We start from the raw sequence: 21,440 nt of genomic DNA on the forward strand, positions 1-21,440 counted from the left end.
TTGGCGTAGATGCTGGCCACTCTACTCGAGCGATGCCGTTATCCTGAAGGAAGTCATTCACAAGATGTGCACTATGGGGGCGCGAATTGTCGTCCATGAAGATGAATGCCTCGCCAATATGGTGCTGATATAGTTGCACTATCAGTCTGAGGACGGCATACACGTATCGTACAGCCGCTACGGCGCCTTCCATGACCAACAGCGATGTACGTTGGCCCCACATAATCCCACCACAAAACAGCAGGGAACCACCACCTTGCTGCACTCGCTGGACATTGTGTCTAAGGCATTCAGTCTGACTGGGTTGTCTCCTAACACCAGTTCCTGTCTCTCAGTATCTCCTCCATATCCGAACAACATCGCTTTGGTTCACTCTGAGATGCCTGGACACTTCTCTTGTTGAGAGCCCTTCCTGACACAAAGTAACTATGCGGACGCGATAGAACCGTGGTACTGACCGTCTAGGCATGGTTGAACTACAGACAACATGAGCCGTGTATCTCCTTCCTGGTGGAATGACTAGAACTGACAGCCTGTCGGACCCCCTCCGTCTGAAAGGCGCTGCTCATGCATGGTTGTTTACATCTTTGGGCAGGTTTAGTGACATCTCTGAACAGTCAAAGGGACTGTGTCTGTAATACAATATCCACAGTCAATGTCTATCTTCAGGAGTTCTGGGAACCGGGGTGATGCAAACTTTTTTTGATGTGTGTGCAATGGCTCCTTTTCATTTAGTCATAATGTGTAAACAGTGCAAGAATGAGCAATGTTAATCCATCTAAGCAGCAGAATATTTAGTATGCAAAGCCACTAAGTCAGTGGTTCCCAACCTGGGGTAATTACACCCTGAGGGGTAAATTGAAATTTTCTGACAGGTAGAAACTAAAAGATTTTATTCTGTTTCAGTCACGAAACTACATTATTTTCGAAAGAGCATTTCTATTGGCACAATTCTGAAAGACTCTTCTGCTGAAAATGCTGTTCACCATAATAAAGAAAATACGTACAGAAACATTATGGAAAATGTACTTACTGCACGTAGTTTTAAGGATGATTCTCCCATCTTCCCAAGTGCAAAATCTTCGTTGAACCAAAGATGGTTAAAAACACATTTACCCATTATGGGCATTTAAGGGTAGAAAAATTCAATGAACGACTCAACACAGGGTGTAAACTAATTCTTGAATTCATCTTTTGTTAAATAAAGATGGTAAATTGAGGAACAATGCATAAGTGAGATTCTGTCCTGATGTCCCGTGTAGATGGAGATTGAAGACAACATGAGGTTTAATGCCTATTCTTTCTTGTCTGTAGTTGGCGTATAACCCATAGCACCACTAGCATACTACGAGCCAACTACTGCCAATAAAGGATATGCAGTTACTCTCATGGCGTCTTCAGTCTCCTATGCAAGTGATGCCAGGGCTGAGTCTCACGTAGCTAGCCAATGCTCCTCACTACAGACAACAAAGATGATTAGAAACACATTTGCCCATTATGGAAGTTTTAAATTTTACTAAAGGGCAGTACAGTCAACAAAATATGCCTTAAAGAACTAAAAAAGCACTAGCGCACAGGGTACTGATGAAAAGAACTAAAATGGATGGCAATGCATGATTCAGTACAACATTGATTCTTCTTGTCACACAGAAAATCTAATGAATATCGATGAAGGCATGTTCCATCCTTTCTTGTGTAAATCTAGCAGCAGTAGCACTACAAAGAAAAACAATGTGAATGGGCAGAAGGAATACGATGTCATGCTTTCCAGCAATTCGCCACTGAATCAGGCAAGCCCTCCACAGTCTGATTAAGGAAAGAAGGCAACTTGTACTTCGTTTAATGTCGGCACGTTTTGTTGACTTTTGTATTGTCTGTCCTCTGTTCCCCATTTTAGTCGTTTGCCAGGCTCAACGATCTAACAGCAGTGGGTGTTTGGGCTCATTGAATTGTAACAGTCTTAATTTAATTTCACACATTTGTCTACAGAAAAGTCCGATCCCAAATCTGACACTCACCGCCCATACAATGAATGTGTGAACCCTTGTTACAACCATGAGTACAAAATATCATAGCTGCTGTATACTATGAGATGTGTGCATCTGCAGGTTGGTAGCACTGGCCTTTTCACTGCGACCGTCCATACATCCCATTTTCCCCTAACGGTAACCACATGCCTTTTTCCTCATAGCCAAACTGTACATGGGTGATAACCTTTTGCTTTCCTTCCTGTTTGTTGTCTCACACACGAATGATTCTTTCTACAAGTATCCTGAGAGATAAAGTAATGGAACTTATGCAAAGATTTTATAGCATTTTTAGGGTCTGAAACTTTAAAAATATGACCTTTTTAGAGAGCCCTATGAAGGATTTTGAAAATTAGGGCCTTTTTAAAGCACATGGGAACCTGTTACGCATAATTACTTATTCTTTGGGGGGAGGGAGTGCGGGGGAGGGGGGGGGGGGGGGGGGGAAGATATGTAAACAAATCTGCAGCACTGCCATGGGCATCTGCATATGGCACCCTCCTATGTTGTGCTATTTATGGACTATCTTGGGGAAACCCATCTAGCCTCCCAAAAACCTATCTCCATGTTCGGTTGCCAGGGTCAAGACACCCTATGCTCACTCGGCTATAGTATCAACACCACCTCTTCCACTCACTTCACCTGGCCCTCCTCAGCTCAATGTGCCACCTTCCTGGACACAGACTTTCACCTCTCTGATGGCTCCATCCATAGCTTCATCCATTTCCAGCCCAATATCCATCAGCAGCAACTGCATTTTTGAAAGGTGTCATCCTTTCCAGGCTGTGGTCTAGTGGTAGTGTCTTTGATTATCAATCAAAATATCCTGTGTCCCACATTAAAACCCTGCCACTGCTTAAATTCTAAATAAAAACCATCCACAATAGTGGTAAAAGAATCCCAGGAAGATCAGTCACCCCTGTCTGCCAATGGCCTTGTCAAAGAGGTCAGAGCTTCAGGTGAACCTCTTGCCCTTTAGTTAGGAAACTACCCATAAAAGACAGACAAATCAGCAATGATCGATGACATGAGGATGCAGAAGGCGATGGAAACCAATGCATGAAAGAGTTAATAACCAGCAAAAGGTTAACACTTTACAAGTTGGAGAATGTAATGTCGGAATTCTGAATGTGGTAGGGAAGATAGAAATTTTGGAAATGGAAATGCAAAGGCTCAGTCTAGATATCGAGGGAATAAGTGAAGTCAAATAGAAAAAAAGGTAAGAATTTCTGATCAGGTGTATATGAGGTAATACCAACAGTAGCACAATATGGCATAACAAGAGTAGGATTCTTTTTGAGTAGAAAAATACGGCATAGTGTAAGTTACTGTGAATAGTTCCGAACTAGGGTTTTTCTCAGCAGAACTGACAGCAAACTCACACCAACGACAATATTTCAAGTATACACCTGATATTACGAGTGAAAGATGAGGAGATACATAAAGTATATGAGGACATTCAATGGGTAATTCAATATGTACAAAGAAATAATCTAATATCATTGGGGATTGGAATACAGAAGTAGATGAAGTGATAGAAAAAAGAGTTACAGGTGAATTTGTAGTAGGACAGAGGAGGAAGACAAACTGAGTTCTGCAATAATTTTTAGTTAGCAACAGTGAATACACTGTTCAAAAATCACAATAGGAGGTGGTATACTTACAAAATGCCTGGAAATAGTGGAAGATTGCAGCTGGATTACATCACAGACAGAGATTGCAAAATCAGACATTGGACTGTCAAGTACGCACTAGAGCAAATATATGACAATTCAGTAATGAGTAGTCTCAAGCTTAAAAACTCATTTAGAAGAATAAATGTGCAAATAAATAAGATACTGAAGTACTGAGGAATAATGAGATGTATTTTATGTTCTCTAAGGCTATTGATACTGTTACAATGAATACCACATAGGCTTTTCAATTGAAGAGGGTAAATGGAAAATACAGAAATTTGACCAACACGAAATACAGAAATGCAAGTCATTTAGGAATGAAATAAATAGGAACTGGAAGAAAACCAAGATGAAATGGTTGCATGAAAAATGTGAAAAAAAAAAATTGAAAAAGTAATGGTCATCAGAAGGGCTGATTAAGCATATAGAAAAGTCAAAGCAACCTTCTGTGAAATTTAAAGTCAGGGCATCAACATTAAGAGGGCAATAGAAATTCAACTGATAAGTTCACAGGAAAGAGCAGATAAGTAGAATGAGTATATTGAAGGTCAACACAAAGGGAAGAAACTGACTAATAATGTGATTAGGAAGAAATGGGAGTTGATATGGAAGACACAGGGAGGAAGTATTAGAGACAAGAGTTCAATACAGCTTTGGTAGACTTTTGATCAAATACGGCAGAAGGGAAAGATAAAATTCCTTTGGAATTTCTAGATCATTTGGGGAAGTGGCAAGCAAGTGACCATTCAAGTTGGTGTGTATGATTTACGAGACTGCCGACGTACTATCGGACTTTTGGCAAATCATCATCCACACGATCCCGAAGACACAATCAGCAGATAATTATGAGAGTTATTGCACAGACAGCACACCACCACACACATCAAATTTGTTGACAACAATAATATATACATGGAAGAAAAATAATATTGATCATCTACTAGATGACAATCAATTTGGCTTTATGAAATGTAAAGAAATTGAGAGGCAGTTCTGATATTGTACTTGATACAGAAAACAAAACATAAGAAAAATCATGATACCTTCATAGAATCCTCAAAAAAGCATTTGGCAATGTAAAGTGGTAATTGATCAAAATTCTGAGAATAATAGGAGTAAGCCATATGGAAAGAGGGATACAATACAATATGTATAAGAACTAAAAGGGAGCTGTTTGGAGTTCAAATTAAGCAAGTGAATAACAGCTACTTTATTCTGTTTTTGTGACTGGATTATCTTTGACATTGCTACTGTTTACAAAGACACTGATGTGCCAGGAAGGCCTTGTTTTCTGAAAAGAAGAAGAATAAGAAGAAGTAGCTTTAATGATGTATATTGTTTCTCCTTCAATAAACATGAAAGTGTTTAATATAAATGTTTATTCTACTCTGACAATGGTTATGGGTCCAGGAAGTCTGACATAAAAATAAACCTTGAATTAGAGTCAGTAAGTCAATCGAAAACTCTTATGTATGGCAGACACAAAACATTTGACGATGCTGACTGTGTATTTTTTGTGAGACACATTTGGAAAGAGTTAATTATGGTAAGCTGTGCTCATTAATTTTGTGTGAAAGAAAATTTGTTCTTTTAACAACAGTAAGACAGTTTGTGGAAAATACTACAGACATTGGAGAATAGACATAGCAACGAGGAACTCGGTGGAGTTACACTTCTTGGTCATAGCAAATGAAAATGAGTTTAACAGAGATTGTTTTGACGTATACATTCAAGGTAAAGCACTAGCAAAAACTGCACTTCCCAGTAGCAGTGAGCAGCAAATGCATATACAAAATTTGGCAAATTCAAAACAGTATGAGAAGAACTACAAAAATAATTTGCCCCAGAGAACAGCAAATTTTGTACTGTACAGCTGAGATGAAAATTATATTTGTGAATTCATAGAAAAATATCAACGACTAATGAAGAAAACTGTAGGAGATCTACTGAACACTGGCGGTAAAACTGAAGGTGGAAATCTAGCAATGACTCATCTATGTTAATTTCCAGGTGAATGGAAAGCAGCAGTCATATTTTTGTGGAGTTTGACACATGATTTTAAGTGTACTACAATTAACAGGCATCAGCTTACTGAAGATGCTAGATGTCATTAATACAATGAAGATAAACATCCTGCAAAGTTCTTGACACCTACTACTAGCAACCAAAGGTACCAAATAGGTCTATTTATGGAACAATATGATGAAGGATGGTATCAAACAAAAAAAGAGGCAAGAAATGAGACGCTGTTAGGATGAGTGCTTCCTGTGGCGTTGTTACATTGAATGGTGACAAATGGATAGTGGATTTGAGGCATGGTTCTCAATGAAAATTAGTTTTCAAAATCAGAAGCCATTCGGAAAGGTACGGTAAGGGCAAAGATGATTACCAACAGAGGTTTGGATATGGAATTTTTTATCTAAAAGTACACTGCATGTGTTCTAAATCAACCATGCAATCTTATCTGTGAGGGAGCTCACAGAAAACAATAGAGAGGGTTATTTTCAATACAGAATAATTCAATATCTACTGTGGATGTGGAAGACTACTTATAAAACTCAACAGAAAGTTTGTTTACATTACATAAATATGAAGCCATGTGAAGATGAAAGAAGAAAAACATATTGAGAACTAATGAATTTTAACATAATCTTAAAGTCTGATTCCATCAGAATGGCTGTGCTGTGTTGACTGTGGTACGTTTGAAAAAAGGCAACGGGATTCAGCAATCAGTTGTAAGTCCAATCTGTATTTTACTGTAAAATCAAACAATGGAAACTCCAGGTTGGAATATCAGTATTGAAAGAAAATACAGATTGCTACTTACCGTAAAGATGACACATTAAGTTGCAGACAGACACACTCAAAAGACACTTACACATAAGCTTTTGGCCACAGCCTTCATCAGAAAAAGAAAGAGAAAGAGAAACATACACCATTCATTTGCATCTTCTGCACACATAATTGCCAACTTTGATACTTGGACCAGAATGCAGCTGTCATGTGGAATGGAAGCAACAATCTGCAGGGGGCAGCAAAGGGGAAGGGATAGCAGTGTACAGGTGGTGGGAGATAGGAGCCCTGTGTGGTGGAGTGTGCAGGGGCTAGACTGCCGACATGCACTGCATGTTGTGGAGCAGGGAGGTGACGAAAACGGAGTGAAAAAGGAGACGAGCAGGGATAGATGGGCGTGTGCATTGGCAGAGGGCAGCAAAAAAAGAGGGTGGGGGATGATAATGAGGAGGAGGTGACACGACAGACGGGGGGGAGGGGGGGGGGGTGGAAACTGTTGGGTGGAGAGTGTGGGGACAGTGTATTACCATAGGCTGTGGCCGTGATAATTACAGGAGCAGTGAATGTGGGACAACACCCATCTGTGTAATTTAGAAAAGCTGGTGGTGGAGGGGAGGATCCATATGGTTCCAATAGTGAACCTGCCATTGAAATCAAGCATGTTAGGTTCCACTGCATGTTGTGCCACATGGTGGTCTACTCTGCTGCTGGCCACAGTTTGATGGTGGCCATTCATGCTGGGAACAGCTGGTTGGTTGTCATGCCAATATAAAAAGCTATGCAATGACCGCAGCAGAGCTGGTATATGACATGGCTGCTTTCACATGTGGCCTGGCCCCTGATCAGGTACGATAAACCTGTGACAGGACTGCAATAGGAAGTACTGGGTGGATGGATTGGGCCGATCTTGCACCTGGCTCTTCCACAGGAATTTGATCCTTGTGGCAATGTGTTGGAATAGGGAGTCACATAGGGTTGGACTTGGATGTTGTGGAGGTTGGGTGGGCAATGAAACGCCACTTTAGGATCTCGGGCAGGATCTCCCTCATATCAGGGCATGATGATAGGTAACCAAAGCCCTGGTGAAGTATGACATTCATTTGTTCCAGTCAGGGGTGGTACTGAGTGATGAATGGGGCATGCCTTTGTGGCTGGTTCTTGGGAGTGGTGTGAGGATTGGGAGTGTGAGGGGGAAATGGCATGGGAGATCTGTTTGCAGATTAGGTTTGGCAGACAGTACCATCTGTGAAAGCCTTCGTGAGACCCTCAGCATACTGTGGAAGAGTTCTTGTTACTGCAGATATGCCATCCCCAGGTGACCAGGCTCTATGGGAGGCATTTTTTAGTTTGAAAGGGATGACAGCTGTCATGTAGATACTGTTGGTGATTGGTTGGTTTAATGTGGACAGATGTGAGTATGGAACCATCAGAGAGGAAGAGGTGAAATGGATGGGATAGAAGGCATCGATGTAGTGAAGGAATGAAGAGAGGGTGCCTTGGCCCTGAGTCCAGATCATGAAGACATCATTAATGAACCTGAACCAGACTAGGGGCTTGGCATTTAGGGAGACTAAAGTCTCCTCTACATGGCCCATAAACAGGTTGGTACAGGAGGGCGCCATGTGGGTGCCCATGGCTGTGCTGTGGATTTTTTTGTATTTCTTCCTTTCAACGGAGAAGCAGTAAAGTGTATGAGGAATGAGGCAGTATGATTGGAGTCTGTAGAAAATTAGGAAAGGTAGTATTCAATAGCAGTAAGACCATGGGCAGGAAGCTGTGGTCAAAAGATTATGAGCAAGTGTCTTAATTGTGCCTGTCTGCAACTTAACATGCCATCTTTACAGTAAGTAGTGATCTATCTTTTTCTACATTGTTGAATTTTATTGCAGATCTACACCGTCAAGTCACATTAATGTGATAACTGCCTAGGATCAATGTCAATGTGAATAACCATTAACAGACAACCTGTGACAGCACTTGCAGTGGAGAGTATATAATACTGTAGTGTCTCGAGAATTTCGGGATAAATTCTAGAGACACTCGTATTTCACCATCTCGAACACATGATATTTTAAGGATGAGTGTGTGAGAGTGGAAATGTGTCTACTGTGCCACAGTTTATGTATGTGCAGGACAGGTGTGTATTATGAGAAGACTAAAGCTGTGGCGGTCTATCAGCACTGACAAACGATGGCCACACATGCCTTGGAAGCTGTATGTCCAGTACAAGGAGTAATCAAGGGCTACTCTTTGGCTGTGAAATAGTGGTGACTGTTGGGAACAAACGAAATATGCTTTATCTAGAGACTCTTATACTCTGTTGTTTGACTTGCTAGGAGCAATAACTGTTTTGACAAAGGTTATTAAAACCGAAAGATACTGTAATGATATGTACTAAGATTTCCCAGATGCAGTTGATTTGCGAGACTGGAAAGTGCACGTGAAACTAGTGTAGTTGTTTTATTGTGAAGAAGAAAATATAGCAAAGTTAATATGAAAGTATTCTGAGAGTAAGAAATAATTTCAAAAGTAGAGACGTAGTTCAGTATCATTTCCCTAACCAGCATGAAATCTTCGGAGAGGAAGCTTTGTGAGGATCGACACAGCCTTCTGTCCTGCGAAGAAAATAGGCTGCACACAATACATAAATCACCCATGAGAGACGTGAGAGTCTTGCACCCCAGTCTCCGGTCATCAGGGAAGCGATAGAATACGTGTCGGGAGATATGCGGAAACAGTGCAGTCGTTGTCGTAATGCAGAAATGGAGTGATTGATCTAATGTCCAAAAGGGCATGATCATTGGCTTTTGGGGGCCAAGGGTGAAGCATTTCTGAAATGGCTAAATCCAGGAAATGGAAGATTCAAACACAAAAAAACTGGTAATTACTAGAAGAGAATCCACTCTTACAAAGGCCTAGATTCTGCTTGTGGAAATGAGTGCAGTTCTGCCATGAAGTGGTGATGACATATACACTACAACAAAATGTTGTAGCTAAACATCTCAACAGAACATTAATGGATATAGTAGGGTTGCTGTTCCAAACAGCCACAACAACAAAAAAAACCTTATTAACTGTGGACTGTTAGGAAGAATAGTGTACAACATTTACATGTGAAAGGATGTAAAGTTTTTGTTCAAAGACCCAAACAAAGATTTAATTCTAAATCATCCATAAGGACAGAAAATGTATTGTTATTGGATAGTCTCCATGTGGCTGTGAATATGGAATCTGGATGCCAGACACGAAACAGGTTGTGGAATCTATGGATTGTATATTCAAAGAATTATTGAATGGCAAATGCTCAACTGAAAATAGGAAACAGAGTTTACTGAACTGTAAAATGGAGGTGCATTACCATTTCCAAGTACTGAAGATGAAATCTGCAGTAAAAGATAAGATTCAGGCACTGAAGAGGAATTTTATGGTTGCTCAGATCAGGTGAAAAATTTGAAAGAACACTTTTATTAATCTAACACAACCAAGATCTTGCGGAACACAACAAAACTTCATGGAAATGATCCAGTATATTTAAACAAATGTCATCAAATGTCACTGCATTCTGAACAGAAAGTTTATACTGAAAAAGCTCAAACAAATGATGTGTGAGGAAAGAACAATGATGAGCCATTATCCTAGTGTGAAGCAGTTAATTCTGATGAAGCAGCTGAATGGATAATTTCAATGAATGCAAAAATTAACTTCTTGAACAATCATATAGATCAATTAAGAACAAAACTTACAGCTGTAAAAACTATTTCATCAGAGAGAAAATAATGGATGAAACAATTGACATTCAGAGTATTTTGACAGATAAAAATCAAGCATTCTTATTAACAAAGAATACTAATTAATGTCACTGTAAGACAATGTTTAGAGCTTACATTTAGATATCATTTCGAGGAGGGTGAGTATTAAGAGTTAAAAGTTAAGCAAGTGGATGACGGCTCCTTTATTTGTTGTGTTTTTGTAATCAGATTCTCTTTGAAATTTCCTTTTCCGGAAAAAAAAAGGAGTCAAGTTTTTATTGTGTTAAAAGAAGAACAATTAGTTCCTCTGCTGTAATAGTGTATGCTGTTTTCTTTCAATAAATATTAATGTGTGCAATGCAACTGTTTATTCTACTCCAATATAAACATTAAGAAAGGAAGGCCAAGAACGAATCACTCTCAACAAAATGAGCGAGAGACAGGGATGTAGTTTTTCACACCTGTTGTTCAGTCTATACATCGAAGAAGCAATAACAGAAATAAAAGAAAGATTAAAGAGTGGGATTAAAATTCAGAGTGAAAGAATATCAATGATAATATTCACTGATGACAATGCTATCCTCAGTAAAGGTGAATAAGAATTACACAATCTGTAGAACAGAACAAACAATCTCATGAGTAGAGAATAAGGATTGAGAGTAAACCGAAGAAAGGCTAAAATAATGAGGGACAGCAGTGATGTATCTTGATTCGTGACATGTGCAATATCAGAGATTGCACGTTCATGCAGTTCACAGGCCTGCTTATAGTGGCCACATGGGTCGGCCCTCTGGTGCGCTCTGGTGACCTACCAAAGAAACGATATGATTTAAGCGATCGCAAATGAGTGCTCAGCATATTCTGTAAACCATGTTACTGTTGTCCATTCAATGTGTTCAGTGCTAGGTGAACCTGTATTTCATTGTATCTTACATTGGCTCTATAAAGTACTATGTTCCCTAAATCATGTTTGTTCTTACTGTAACAAACTCGGCAACGAGTAAGGGTTATGTTTTCTCCATGTGTTAGTTTCTGCGCTAAGTCACCCCACAAACATCTCAATAAAGAAATACTCCAATGTATCATCACCCAGCAGCAAGCGTTCATAAAACAACAGTGGGCTCTTACCACCACTCTCAATCAAGTGGCACCTGTATGTTCACAGCAGGTTACTGTTCCATTGGAGCAACCATTGCCCTTTCTGGCATATAATGAATCAAATGAAGACCGGGACTCCTATGACATATGATTATTCCAATATTTCCAGGTTTTTCACATGGGTGATGTGAACTTGTATAGGGCTTCCTTTCGTTCCTGGCTTTCACTGTGCATATATCAGTTGTTGTGCCAACTTGCACCTTTGCAAGAACTGGCCAGCTTATCACATGATGAAATGTGCAAGCTTCTGTCAACTTATTTCTGTGATAGAATACATGTCACAGCAACATGTGTAGAATTTTACGATTGTCAGTAATGCTCAAACCATCCTTACTCACAGTGTTTGGACTGCAGAATTACAAAGGTTGATCCATTGTCGTAAATTTGTCACTAGTACCAGTCAGTAATCCTAAACTCATTGCATAGTGGATGATGATATTATTCGTTTGGCCCCAGATACAGAAGTCCACGAGATAACTGCATGAAAGGAGGTATTGGAAGTTGTTCAGTCAAACCCTGTTAGCCACACTGCAAGTTTTCAAGAGGACAGGGAAGCCATTGCAGCAGTATGACCTCCGACTCAGTATTACTTGAGGAAGTATTGCTTACAGCCAGCAGCAGTAGACAATGTCAGAACGACGGCATGTGCTCCCCTTCTGTGTTGCCCATACTGCTTTGTCAAACATGAGCGTGGTGCATGCCCTAGGCGTTGGGCTAATTGCAACAAGTGCCGAAAGATGCCACACTGCATCGGTGCGTAGCTCCTCTTCAAACGTGGTCAACACAGTAGTATTGATGGACATAAAATATATCTTTATAGTGACTACCTCCCAGAACAAATTGTTTATTGACATCATCATCATCAGTGTTCTGCCTAAAGGCAGGTTTTCACATGGTAGTTCTCCAGGCTGTCCAGTCTTCTGCCATCCTCTTCAGGTCTGCATAATTTCCTCTTCCCTTTATGTCGTCTATCACCTTGTATCTCCTTCTTCCTCTCAGTCTTCTCCCACAAAGCAATCCTTCCAAAGCATCTATTAGCAAGCACTCCCTTCTCAATGAATGTCCCAACCAGTTCTTTATCCTTTCTCTTACAACCTTCACCAGACATCATCTCTCACCAACCCCTTCCAATACTCTTTCATTACTCACTCTTTCCATCCAGCTTATTCTCTCCATTCTCCTCCACATCCACATCTCAAATGCTTCTAACCTTTTTCCATCCTCTCGTCTCAGAGCCCACGTTTCTCGTCTCAGAAACATTAATTATTGACATGTGTGTGTTTAATAAAGACTAAAAATGCAAGTGCACACAGGAGCAGCTGTGACTTAAGTAAATGCACGCACAAACATATGTAGACTTGGGCTTCTTCACCAGTCTTCTTACTGGTTTGATGCGGTCGACCACAAATTCTTCTCTGGTGCCAAACTCTCCATCTCAGAGTAGCACTTGCAACCTACATCCTTAATTATTTGCTGGACGTATTCCATTCTCTGTCCTCCTTTACAGTTTTTGCCCTCTACAGCTCCCTCTAGTACTGACGAGGTCATACCTGATGTCGTAACTGATGTCGCATCATCCTGTCCCTTCTCCTTGTCAGTGCTTTCCACATATTCCTTTATCTCTGGTTCTGTGCAGGGCCTACTCATTCCTTACCTTAACAGACCACCTAGTTGTCAACATTCATCTGAGGCACGACATCTCAAATGCTTCAATTCTCTTCTGTTCTGGTTTCCCCACAGTTCATGTTTTACTACCATACAATGCTGTGCTATAAATGTACATTCTCAGAAATTTCTTCCTCAAATTAAGCCAATGTTTGATACTAGTAGACTCCTCTTGGCCAGCAATGCCCTTTCTGCCAATGCTAGTTAGCTTTTGATGTCCTCTTTGCCCCATCTGTCATTGGTTATTTTGCTCCTTAGACAGCAGAATTCTTTTACTTCATCTACTTAGTGACCATTGATCCTGATATCTAGTTTCTCACTGTACTCGTTTCTGCTAGTTCTTATTAGTTTCGTCTTTTTTCGATTTTCTCTCAGTGTACATTCTGTGATTATTAGACTATTCATTCCATCCAGCAGATCATGCAGTTCTTCTTCACTTTCACTCAGGATAGCAATGTAATCAGCAAGTCAAATCATTGATATCCTTTCACCCTGAATTTTAATCCCACTCTTGAATCTTTCTTCAATTTCTATCATTGCTTCTTTGACATATAGACTGAACAGTAGGGACAAAACATTACGTCCCTGTCTTACACCATTTTTAATCCGAGCACTTCGTTCTTGGCCGTCCACTCTTATTATTTCCATTTGGCTCTTGTGCATATTGTGTATTACCCATCTCTCCCCTAGCTTACTCCTACTTTTCTCAGAATTTTGAATATTTTGCACCATTTTACATTGTCAAACACTTTTTCCATGTCAACAAATCCTATGAAAGTGTCTTGATTTTTCTTTAGTCTTGCTTCCATTATCAACCGCAATGTCAGAATTGCCTCTCTGATGCCTCTACTTTTCCTAAGGCCAGACTGGCATCATTGATCACTTCCTCTATTTTCTTTTCCATTCTTCTGCATATTATTCTTGTCAGCAACTTGGATGCATGAGCTGTTAAACTGATTGTGCAACAATTCATGCACTTATCAGCTCCTGCTGCCTTCAGAATTCTGTGGATGATACTTTCCAGACAGTATGTTGCCAGACTCATATGATCTACATACCAACGTGAACAGTCGTTTTGTTGCTACTTCCCCTAATGATTTTAAAAATTCTGGTGGAGTGTTGTCTACCCCCTCTGCCTTATTTGATCTTAAGTCTTCCAAAGCTCTCCTAAATTCTGATGCTAATACTGGAACCCCTGTATCTTCTATATCACTTCCTGTTTCTTCTTCTAACACGTTATCAGACACATCTTCCATCTCATAGAGGCCTTCAATGTACTCTTTCCACCTATTCGTTCTCACCTCTGCATTTTACAGTGGAATTCCCATTGGGCTCTTAATGTTACCAACCTAGCTTTTAATTTTACAGAAAGTTGTTTTGACTTTCTTATATGCTGAGTCAGTCCTTCAGACAATCATTTCTTTTTCGATTTCTCCACATTTTTTATGCACCTGCACTTCCATTTAATTTCATTCAACAACTTCCATTTCTGTTTTCCGGAATTTCACTGAACATTTCTGTACTTACTTCTTTCATCAATCAACTGAAGTATTTCTTCTGTTACCTACAGTTCCTTTGCAGTTATCTTCTTTGTACCTACGTTATTCTTTCCAACTTCTGTGATTGTCCTTTTTAGAGATGTCCATTCCTCTTCAACTATACTGCCTACTGAGCGACTCCTTATTGCTGTCTCTATAGCCTTAGATAATGTGAAGCATGTCTCGTCATTCCCTAGCACTTCTGATTCCCACTTCTTTGTGTACTGATTCTTCCTGACTAATCCCTCAAACTTCAGCCTACTCTTCTTCAATACCACATTGTGATCTGCATCTATTCTGCTCCTGTGTATGCCTTACAATCCAGTATCTGATTTTGGAATCTCTGTCTGACCATGATGTAATCTAATTGAAATCATCCTGTTTCATCCAGCTTTTCCAAGTGTACCACCTCCTCTTGTGATTCTTGAACAGAGTGTTCTCTATTACTAGCTGAAATTTATTACAGAATGCAATTAGTCTTTCTCCTCTCTCATTCTCTGTCTCAAGCCCATATTCTTCTGTAACCTGTTTCTTCTACTCCTTTCCCTACAACTGCATTCCAGTTCCACATGACTTAGTTTTTCATCTCCCTTTATTTACTGTATTATGCTTACTATAACCTCATATACTTTCTCTACCTCTTCATCTTCAGCTTGCAATTATCGTTGTCAGTGCTGTTTTGCTGTCAATTCTGATAAGAACAACCCTATCACTGAACTGTTCACAGTAACACACACTCTGCCCTACCTTCCTATTGATAACAAATCTTACTCCTGTTATAGCATTTTCTGCTGCTGTTGATATAACCCTAAACTCGTCTGATCAGAAATCCTTGTCTTCTTTCCATTTCACTTCACTGACACCTACTATATCTAGATTGAGCCTTTCTATTTCCCTTTACAGATTTTCTAGCTTCCCTACCACATTCAAACTTCTGAGATTTCATGCCCCGACTCGTATAACATTATCCTTTTGTTGGTAATTCAGTCTTTTTCTCATAGTCACCTCCCCCTTGGCAGTATTGTTGTTTTGCGTTCTTCCACCATACACCTCTTTCGCAATCTCCAATCACTGTTTTCTGTTTTGCAGTGTATGACTCTTAAGTGCAATCTTGCCAAATCTGAATTTTTTCAGCTGTCTATTGGGTACCTAAGTTTTGATGTTTCTCACTCAGTGGTCCAGCCATTACGTCACCATGCTGATGCAACTGTGGATGTTTTTATGTAACATTGCGTACAACAATAAACTAACTGGGCACATCCACTGTTTGCATAAAAATGTGCCTTTTTTCTGGTCACCCCACTTGTGGCCGAGTGTTCACTTTGCTTAATCTAAGCATCAATCTGTCCTGTGTCTGCTTACTTTGCAGCATCTTGTGTTGGCTACAGATGCCTCTCAGCATGGTCTTGGCATGGTTTAGGCACACAAATATGTGGACGGGTCTGAACAGCCCATGCAATGGTATTCTCAGATTGAAAAGGAGGCTTTAGTGATTGTGTTCCCCTCATAAAATTTCACGTCTTGTGTGTTTGAAAGTTCCATTTAATCACAGATCACAAGCTGTCTGTTGCTCTTTTTAACACTTCAGTTTCCATGCTCAACAAGGTAGTGCACTGTTTTTAGCAGTGGCCTCTCTTCCATTATCATCAGATCCATTAGCAGCCGATGGCACAACATGCCCATGCTGGCCGATGCTAATGCCTTATCCATTTTCGATCAGGATGAGTTTCTTTGTTTCTACTTATATCCTGAATATCGAACATGGTCAATGGTTTTCCCATTGCTAGCACCACGACAGCACTGGCCATTGTCACAGATCCTGTACTTAGTCAGGTCCTTTCTTTTGTGCACCTCAAGCGGCCAGAAAAACCCCCAGGCTGCACCTTGGCTCCCTTGCATAGACATTTCTCCCTCCAGCATTGCCTTTCTGTGTGACTGGGTCCTTTTATCACCTATGGAGGACACTGTCTCTGGGTTGTGGTTCCTACTTCCTTATGTCATAATGCACTGTGGCTTCTGTATGTCGGTCATTGGGGGACGTCTCACACCAAAGCTTTGACCTGTTGGCATAAATGGGAACATTATGTGGCTTACTGACACTTGCACTCACTGTGTTGAGTAATAGGTGACCCTGCGGGCATTTTTTCTGTCCTGGATGATGCTGAAGCACCCATGGAATCACCTACATGTCAATGTTTCTGGGTCCTTCCACAATCAGTACTGTCTCGTGGTAATTGATGCCTATTTCAAGTTGCCCTTCATGGCATGTTGTCTGTCCACATCAATGGCGACCACTATTTTGGCCCTGTCTAAGATTTTTGCTGTTGAGGGACTTCCATATACCGTTGTCACCAAGAACAGTCCCTTGTTTGTTTCTCGAGAATTTTCATCTTTTTGTCAGGCAACTGGCGTTCACCATCTCACAGCTCCGTCATTCCATCCTCAATCTAATGGCGAGGCTGAAAGCATGGTTAGGACATTTAAAGCTCAGATGCGAAAGTGTATATCTGGAGGTCCCCTGGAGCTGCTTTAAACCGTTTTGTGAGTTCACAACATTTCACTCCAGTGAGAGACAAGAGCCAGCAGAGCTGCTACAATGATGCCAACTACCGATCCTCCTCCATCTGCTGCACCTGATGATGCATTCGTCAGCCTCGCTAGCTCTGTGACAGCTCTGGCTACATGCGCTTTTCTGTGTTCAGGATGAATTGGGTTCCTGCCATCATTAAGTGTCACCGGGGCCACCCCTATGCGTCATTCGCATTCATGACAGGAGGAAGCCCCGCCATTTTGACCAGCTACAAACAGACACAGTGGGGGCTGTTTCAGAGGGACCACTGGCTCCAGTGTCTACCCAGGTGTCACATCCCTATCCCATGCACCTGCAGTGTCTCCCTCCTGCATTCCTATCTTGTACACTTTCTGCATCTCTCCAAGCCACCAGAAACCTTCCCTCAAATTCCCTTTCCACACACCACCTCTTTTTTCCCCTCAACTAAACCACTTGACACAACCCCTCACCTCAATCTACCCGCTACGACTGCAGTGTATTCAGATAGCACAATGAAGCTGTGTGTGTGCACATAGGTATCTGAACTCAAGCTCGAGAAAGGATTCGTCTGAAAACTAGGGACATTTCATTCTATTATGTCAATCTGCTGATGACCTAATGCTTTCACTTTTCAGTGAGTTGTTTCCTTCACTCCAAAATAATTACGACTTGGGCATATGATCACGGGGCATTATATTTGACAATCGATCTCACATGAATAAATAGTCAGCGATCAAAACAGAAGGTTCGTGTAAATGAAACAAGACAATAAGTTGTAATATGTCTATGGTGACAGATTTTTGGGAGTTGTCAGATGTCACCACATTTTGTTATTTGGAAAAGATAAGAATGCTGAGGGCTCTTGTTGCTTAAGGTAACTGAGATGTTCACTTAGTGCACTGAAATAGAAGCAAATGAAGTCAATTCTTGCATTAGAACAATGAACCCATTCATTTGAAGGTGACAGTGATAGCCGAAGGCTTCAAAATTGTTACACACGAAGTTTATTCCCAACATTTGATGCCCAAAAATCGCTAAATGAAAATTAATTTATATCAAATGCACAGACTGTAAATTTCTCTTATGAATAATTTTAAAGAAGGAAATTTGCTCAAGAAGGTGCATTACATTGCATGGAGAATAGATTGAGAAATATATAGTTTGCTTACATTTAAAAAATGTTATTTATGTGGTTTGTAGCAAATTTATAAACTGTATCACTTGACTGAACAAAAACTTAAGGAGTGAAACATTATAAATTTGTAAAATAAAATCTTAAAAAATCCAAATGGATGATATATGAATACTATGTAATCCCAACTGTTGCTGCAGCACCAATATTTCAACCTTCAGCATGAATTCACTGTCAATTCTCAGCTAACAGCTGTTAATGGCAGGTCACTCACCTTTTACTGGTGCATGACCTGTTTTCTTTTTAGAGAAACCTTCTGGCTCGCGGACTTTTATGTAGGTACCACCACATTTGGCCTGATGATTTGCCCACCAAAAGTCAGTGGGCCCAGGAGGTCGATTCATTGCTCGTTTTACCATACCAAAATAAGGACGCCACTTCTGGCATGGGCCATTGCACCGCCACCAGTGTTGCTGATAAAGCTTCACTTCATCATGAAAGTTATGGTACACAGATATTTTGGTGCCTGCTTCTTTGTTGATGCGATACATGTGCTTGTGGAATTCAGGTCCATGGCCATCTCGGTCCCGATCATTGTTTGTCACAAAGAGGTAGGCGTGTATCATTTCATGCTGAAATTGAGATATAAACTAAACACAACCGCCAAAACGTATAACAAATTTAATTTATTAATATAAACTAAATCTGGAACATTAACACCAGCATAACAATACACTCCCTGAAAAACCCATAACAAAGGTATTTTAAGACAACTCGTCTACAAATATGATGTTTGACCTTTAATCATAGTATCTAATTAATGTGCATATGGAAATGAAATAATTAGCCACACCTTGAAAACAGCAGACACCATACAAAGGGATAAACACTAAAAAAAAAGAGAGACTGACAATATGGAAATTTAGTTAGCAAACAATACCACAGAACAATTAGAACCTGTTAGCATGCTTTGACAAACTCTTCAACTACATGCCACCAACAGAGAAGTAAATCCCCAACAACAGCAGTGACATGAAGTCTCATGAAAATCATCTGCGGTAATATACTTATCACCAAAGACTTCGCAAAGTAGCATTTAAAGCTGACGAAAACTCTCATAAAGGTGGATATTATTGATGATGCCAACTTTTTATGTAAAGCAACTGGAATCAAATATTAGCGTTTATGGGAAAACTTATTACAGCATTTGACCTAAAATATAGTTGATTTATTGAGCTCGTAACCTTCACTTGTCAATCATCAGATTACACTACAAGAAACAAGTAAAAAATTAGTAATGCAAGAAACATTACAAAAATTAGTAATACAATTAATTCATATAAAATTATCACTAATGAGATGGAATGATATACTGAAGATAACATTTATGTCCTGAAAATGAAGTCAGATTTACATAAGATTTTCATCATCAACCTTCTTAAAGTACAAACTTTTCCACCAACTAATAACATCTCAGTATCGGAGTGTCATGTAGCTCTTTTTCGGTAAACCTAATTTCATGTTTAGAATGGGAAACAGAGTGAGCTGGAATATTTCCATCTACTCTTATTGCACTCCTGCTAACTATTATTTCTTAATTTTCATCTAAACTTAGTTAGCTACATTGTGTATATGTAGTACATGCCCTCATCTGTCCAAAACAGTATTTAGACCATAGTCCATGCAAATGTATTATTCAGAGAATAATTTTTTAGGTGCAGATTAAAAGAGCATATTCAGGTTTTCTAAAAACCATATTAATTAAAAGTAATGACAAATTTCAAGTAAGCTGATCAGTAACTATCGCACTTTTGAAACAAACCATTAAAAAGACCAGAACCCAGACATGTTTTAATTTTACTGAAATTATTTGAAAACATGCACGGAAAAACAGGTTAACCCTCAAATGTAAAGATTTGGAGATAAGTGCTGGCATCTGTTGCTGGGTATAGGATCTATCAAAACAGACACTGATCTAAACCCTAAATATCACAGAGGATGTAATATAACAGAGAGAATTGCTTGTGTTTCACCTTTCATTACTAATGTGACATTGACTCTCAAATATGATGGTCCAAGACTAATAAAACCTGTCAAGCTAAAGGATTTACAGCAATTACTAAATTACATTCCACCAGTTCAACATGCACATTATAGGAACCTTAAACCAGAAACATTATCTGAGAACATTAATGATGACACATTGTTTGCTATCACCGATTATTGTCAATAATGATCGTGTGTGTGTGTGTGTGTGTGTGTGTGTGTGTGTGTGTGTGTGTGTGTGTGTCCTTCAGAATAAGTACATTTAGAATACATTGAGCCTGGTATACAATGTTAACAATAATAGGAAAAAAATTAACTACAGTTAATGGTGATTTGTGATTGTGTATTTGTGTATATTTGATAATGCACAAGCAAATCTTTACATAATGTTGAACTTCCTTATCAATTATTATTTTTCATGTTATACTGTAATATAAAGACCATGACGGATCAGAAACATTAACTGGTCCATTCTGTATGGGTTACTGTAAAGAGAGAGAGAGAGAGAGAGAGAGAGAGAGAGAGAGAGAGAGAGAGAGAGAGAGAATAAAATAATTAGATATATATTTTCCAGCCTGATTTACAAAACCCCCTTTCTCTCCATTTCTAAATACTGTGGGTTAGTCCATTTTATTGTGCACTTCTTCAATTTAACTTAAAAAAATAATCAGCATTGAAATCCAGATACCGCAACAACTACTGTTTCCTTCTGGCCCGTTATACCCGTTTAATTGCCAAATTTGACACTATACTTTTATTGCCACAATTTGTCTGGACCAAATGACATGCAACTTTAATCAAACAAGTCACTAATTAAAAATTTTCATAATTTATCACAATTTCAAATATGGCAACTGTATTTATTATTGCTAATTTCCAGCACAGATCTGCAATTGTTCTGTAACCTTTTGCATTTTATTACCCCACTATATATTTTGTTCAACAACGCTTTGCTCGAATACATAACTTATCCAAATACGTAAATTATAGCCTAGCAGTTCTACAAACAAATATGTATTTCCCAAAATCCAAATGTATTTGTAGGCAAGTTTTTAAATAGCACAACCCAACCAACAGTCTTCAGTCTGTATTTGATCAGTACATG

At 39.5% G+C, this 21,440-nt stretch overlaps 1 protein-coding gene across 4 annotated transcripts in view; it reads right to left on the reverse strand.

Annotated features, from left to right (window-relative positions):
- The window catches only part of LOC126416433 (DNA-dependent metalloprotease SPRTN-like), a 101,497-nt gene that overhangs the window by 8,033 nt on the left and 72,024 nt on the right, over nucleotides 1-21,440 (reverse strand). For all 4 annotated transcript variants that reach the window (XM_050084153.1, XM_050084156.1, XM_050084154.1 and 1 more), the window contains one exon: nucleotides 18,564-18,921. In XM_050084153.1, the coding sequence (XP_049940110.1) occupies nucleotides 18,564-18,921 (358 nt within the window). The remainder of the gene's footprint in view (nucleotides 1-18,563; nucleotides 18,922-21,440) is intronic.

Source organism: Schistocerca serialis, chromosome 8 (genome assembly GCF_023864345.2).
Source record: "Schistocerca serialis cubense isolate TAMUIC-IGC-003099 chromosome 8, iqSchSeri2.2, whole genome shotgun sequence".
NCBI lineage: Eukaryota > Metazoa > Arthropoda > Insecta > Orthoptera > Acrididae > Schistocerca > Schistocerca serialis.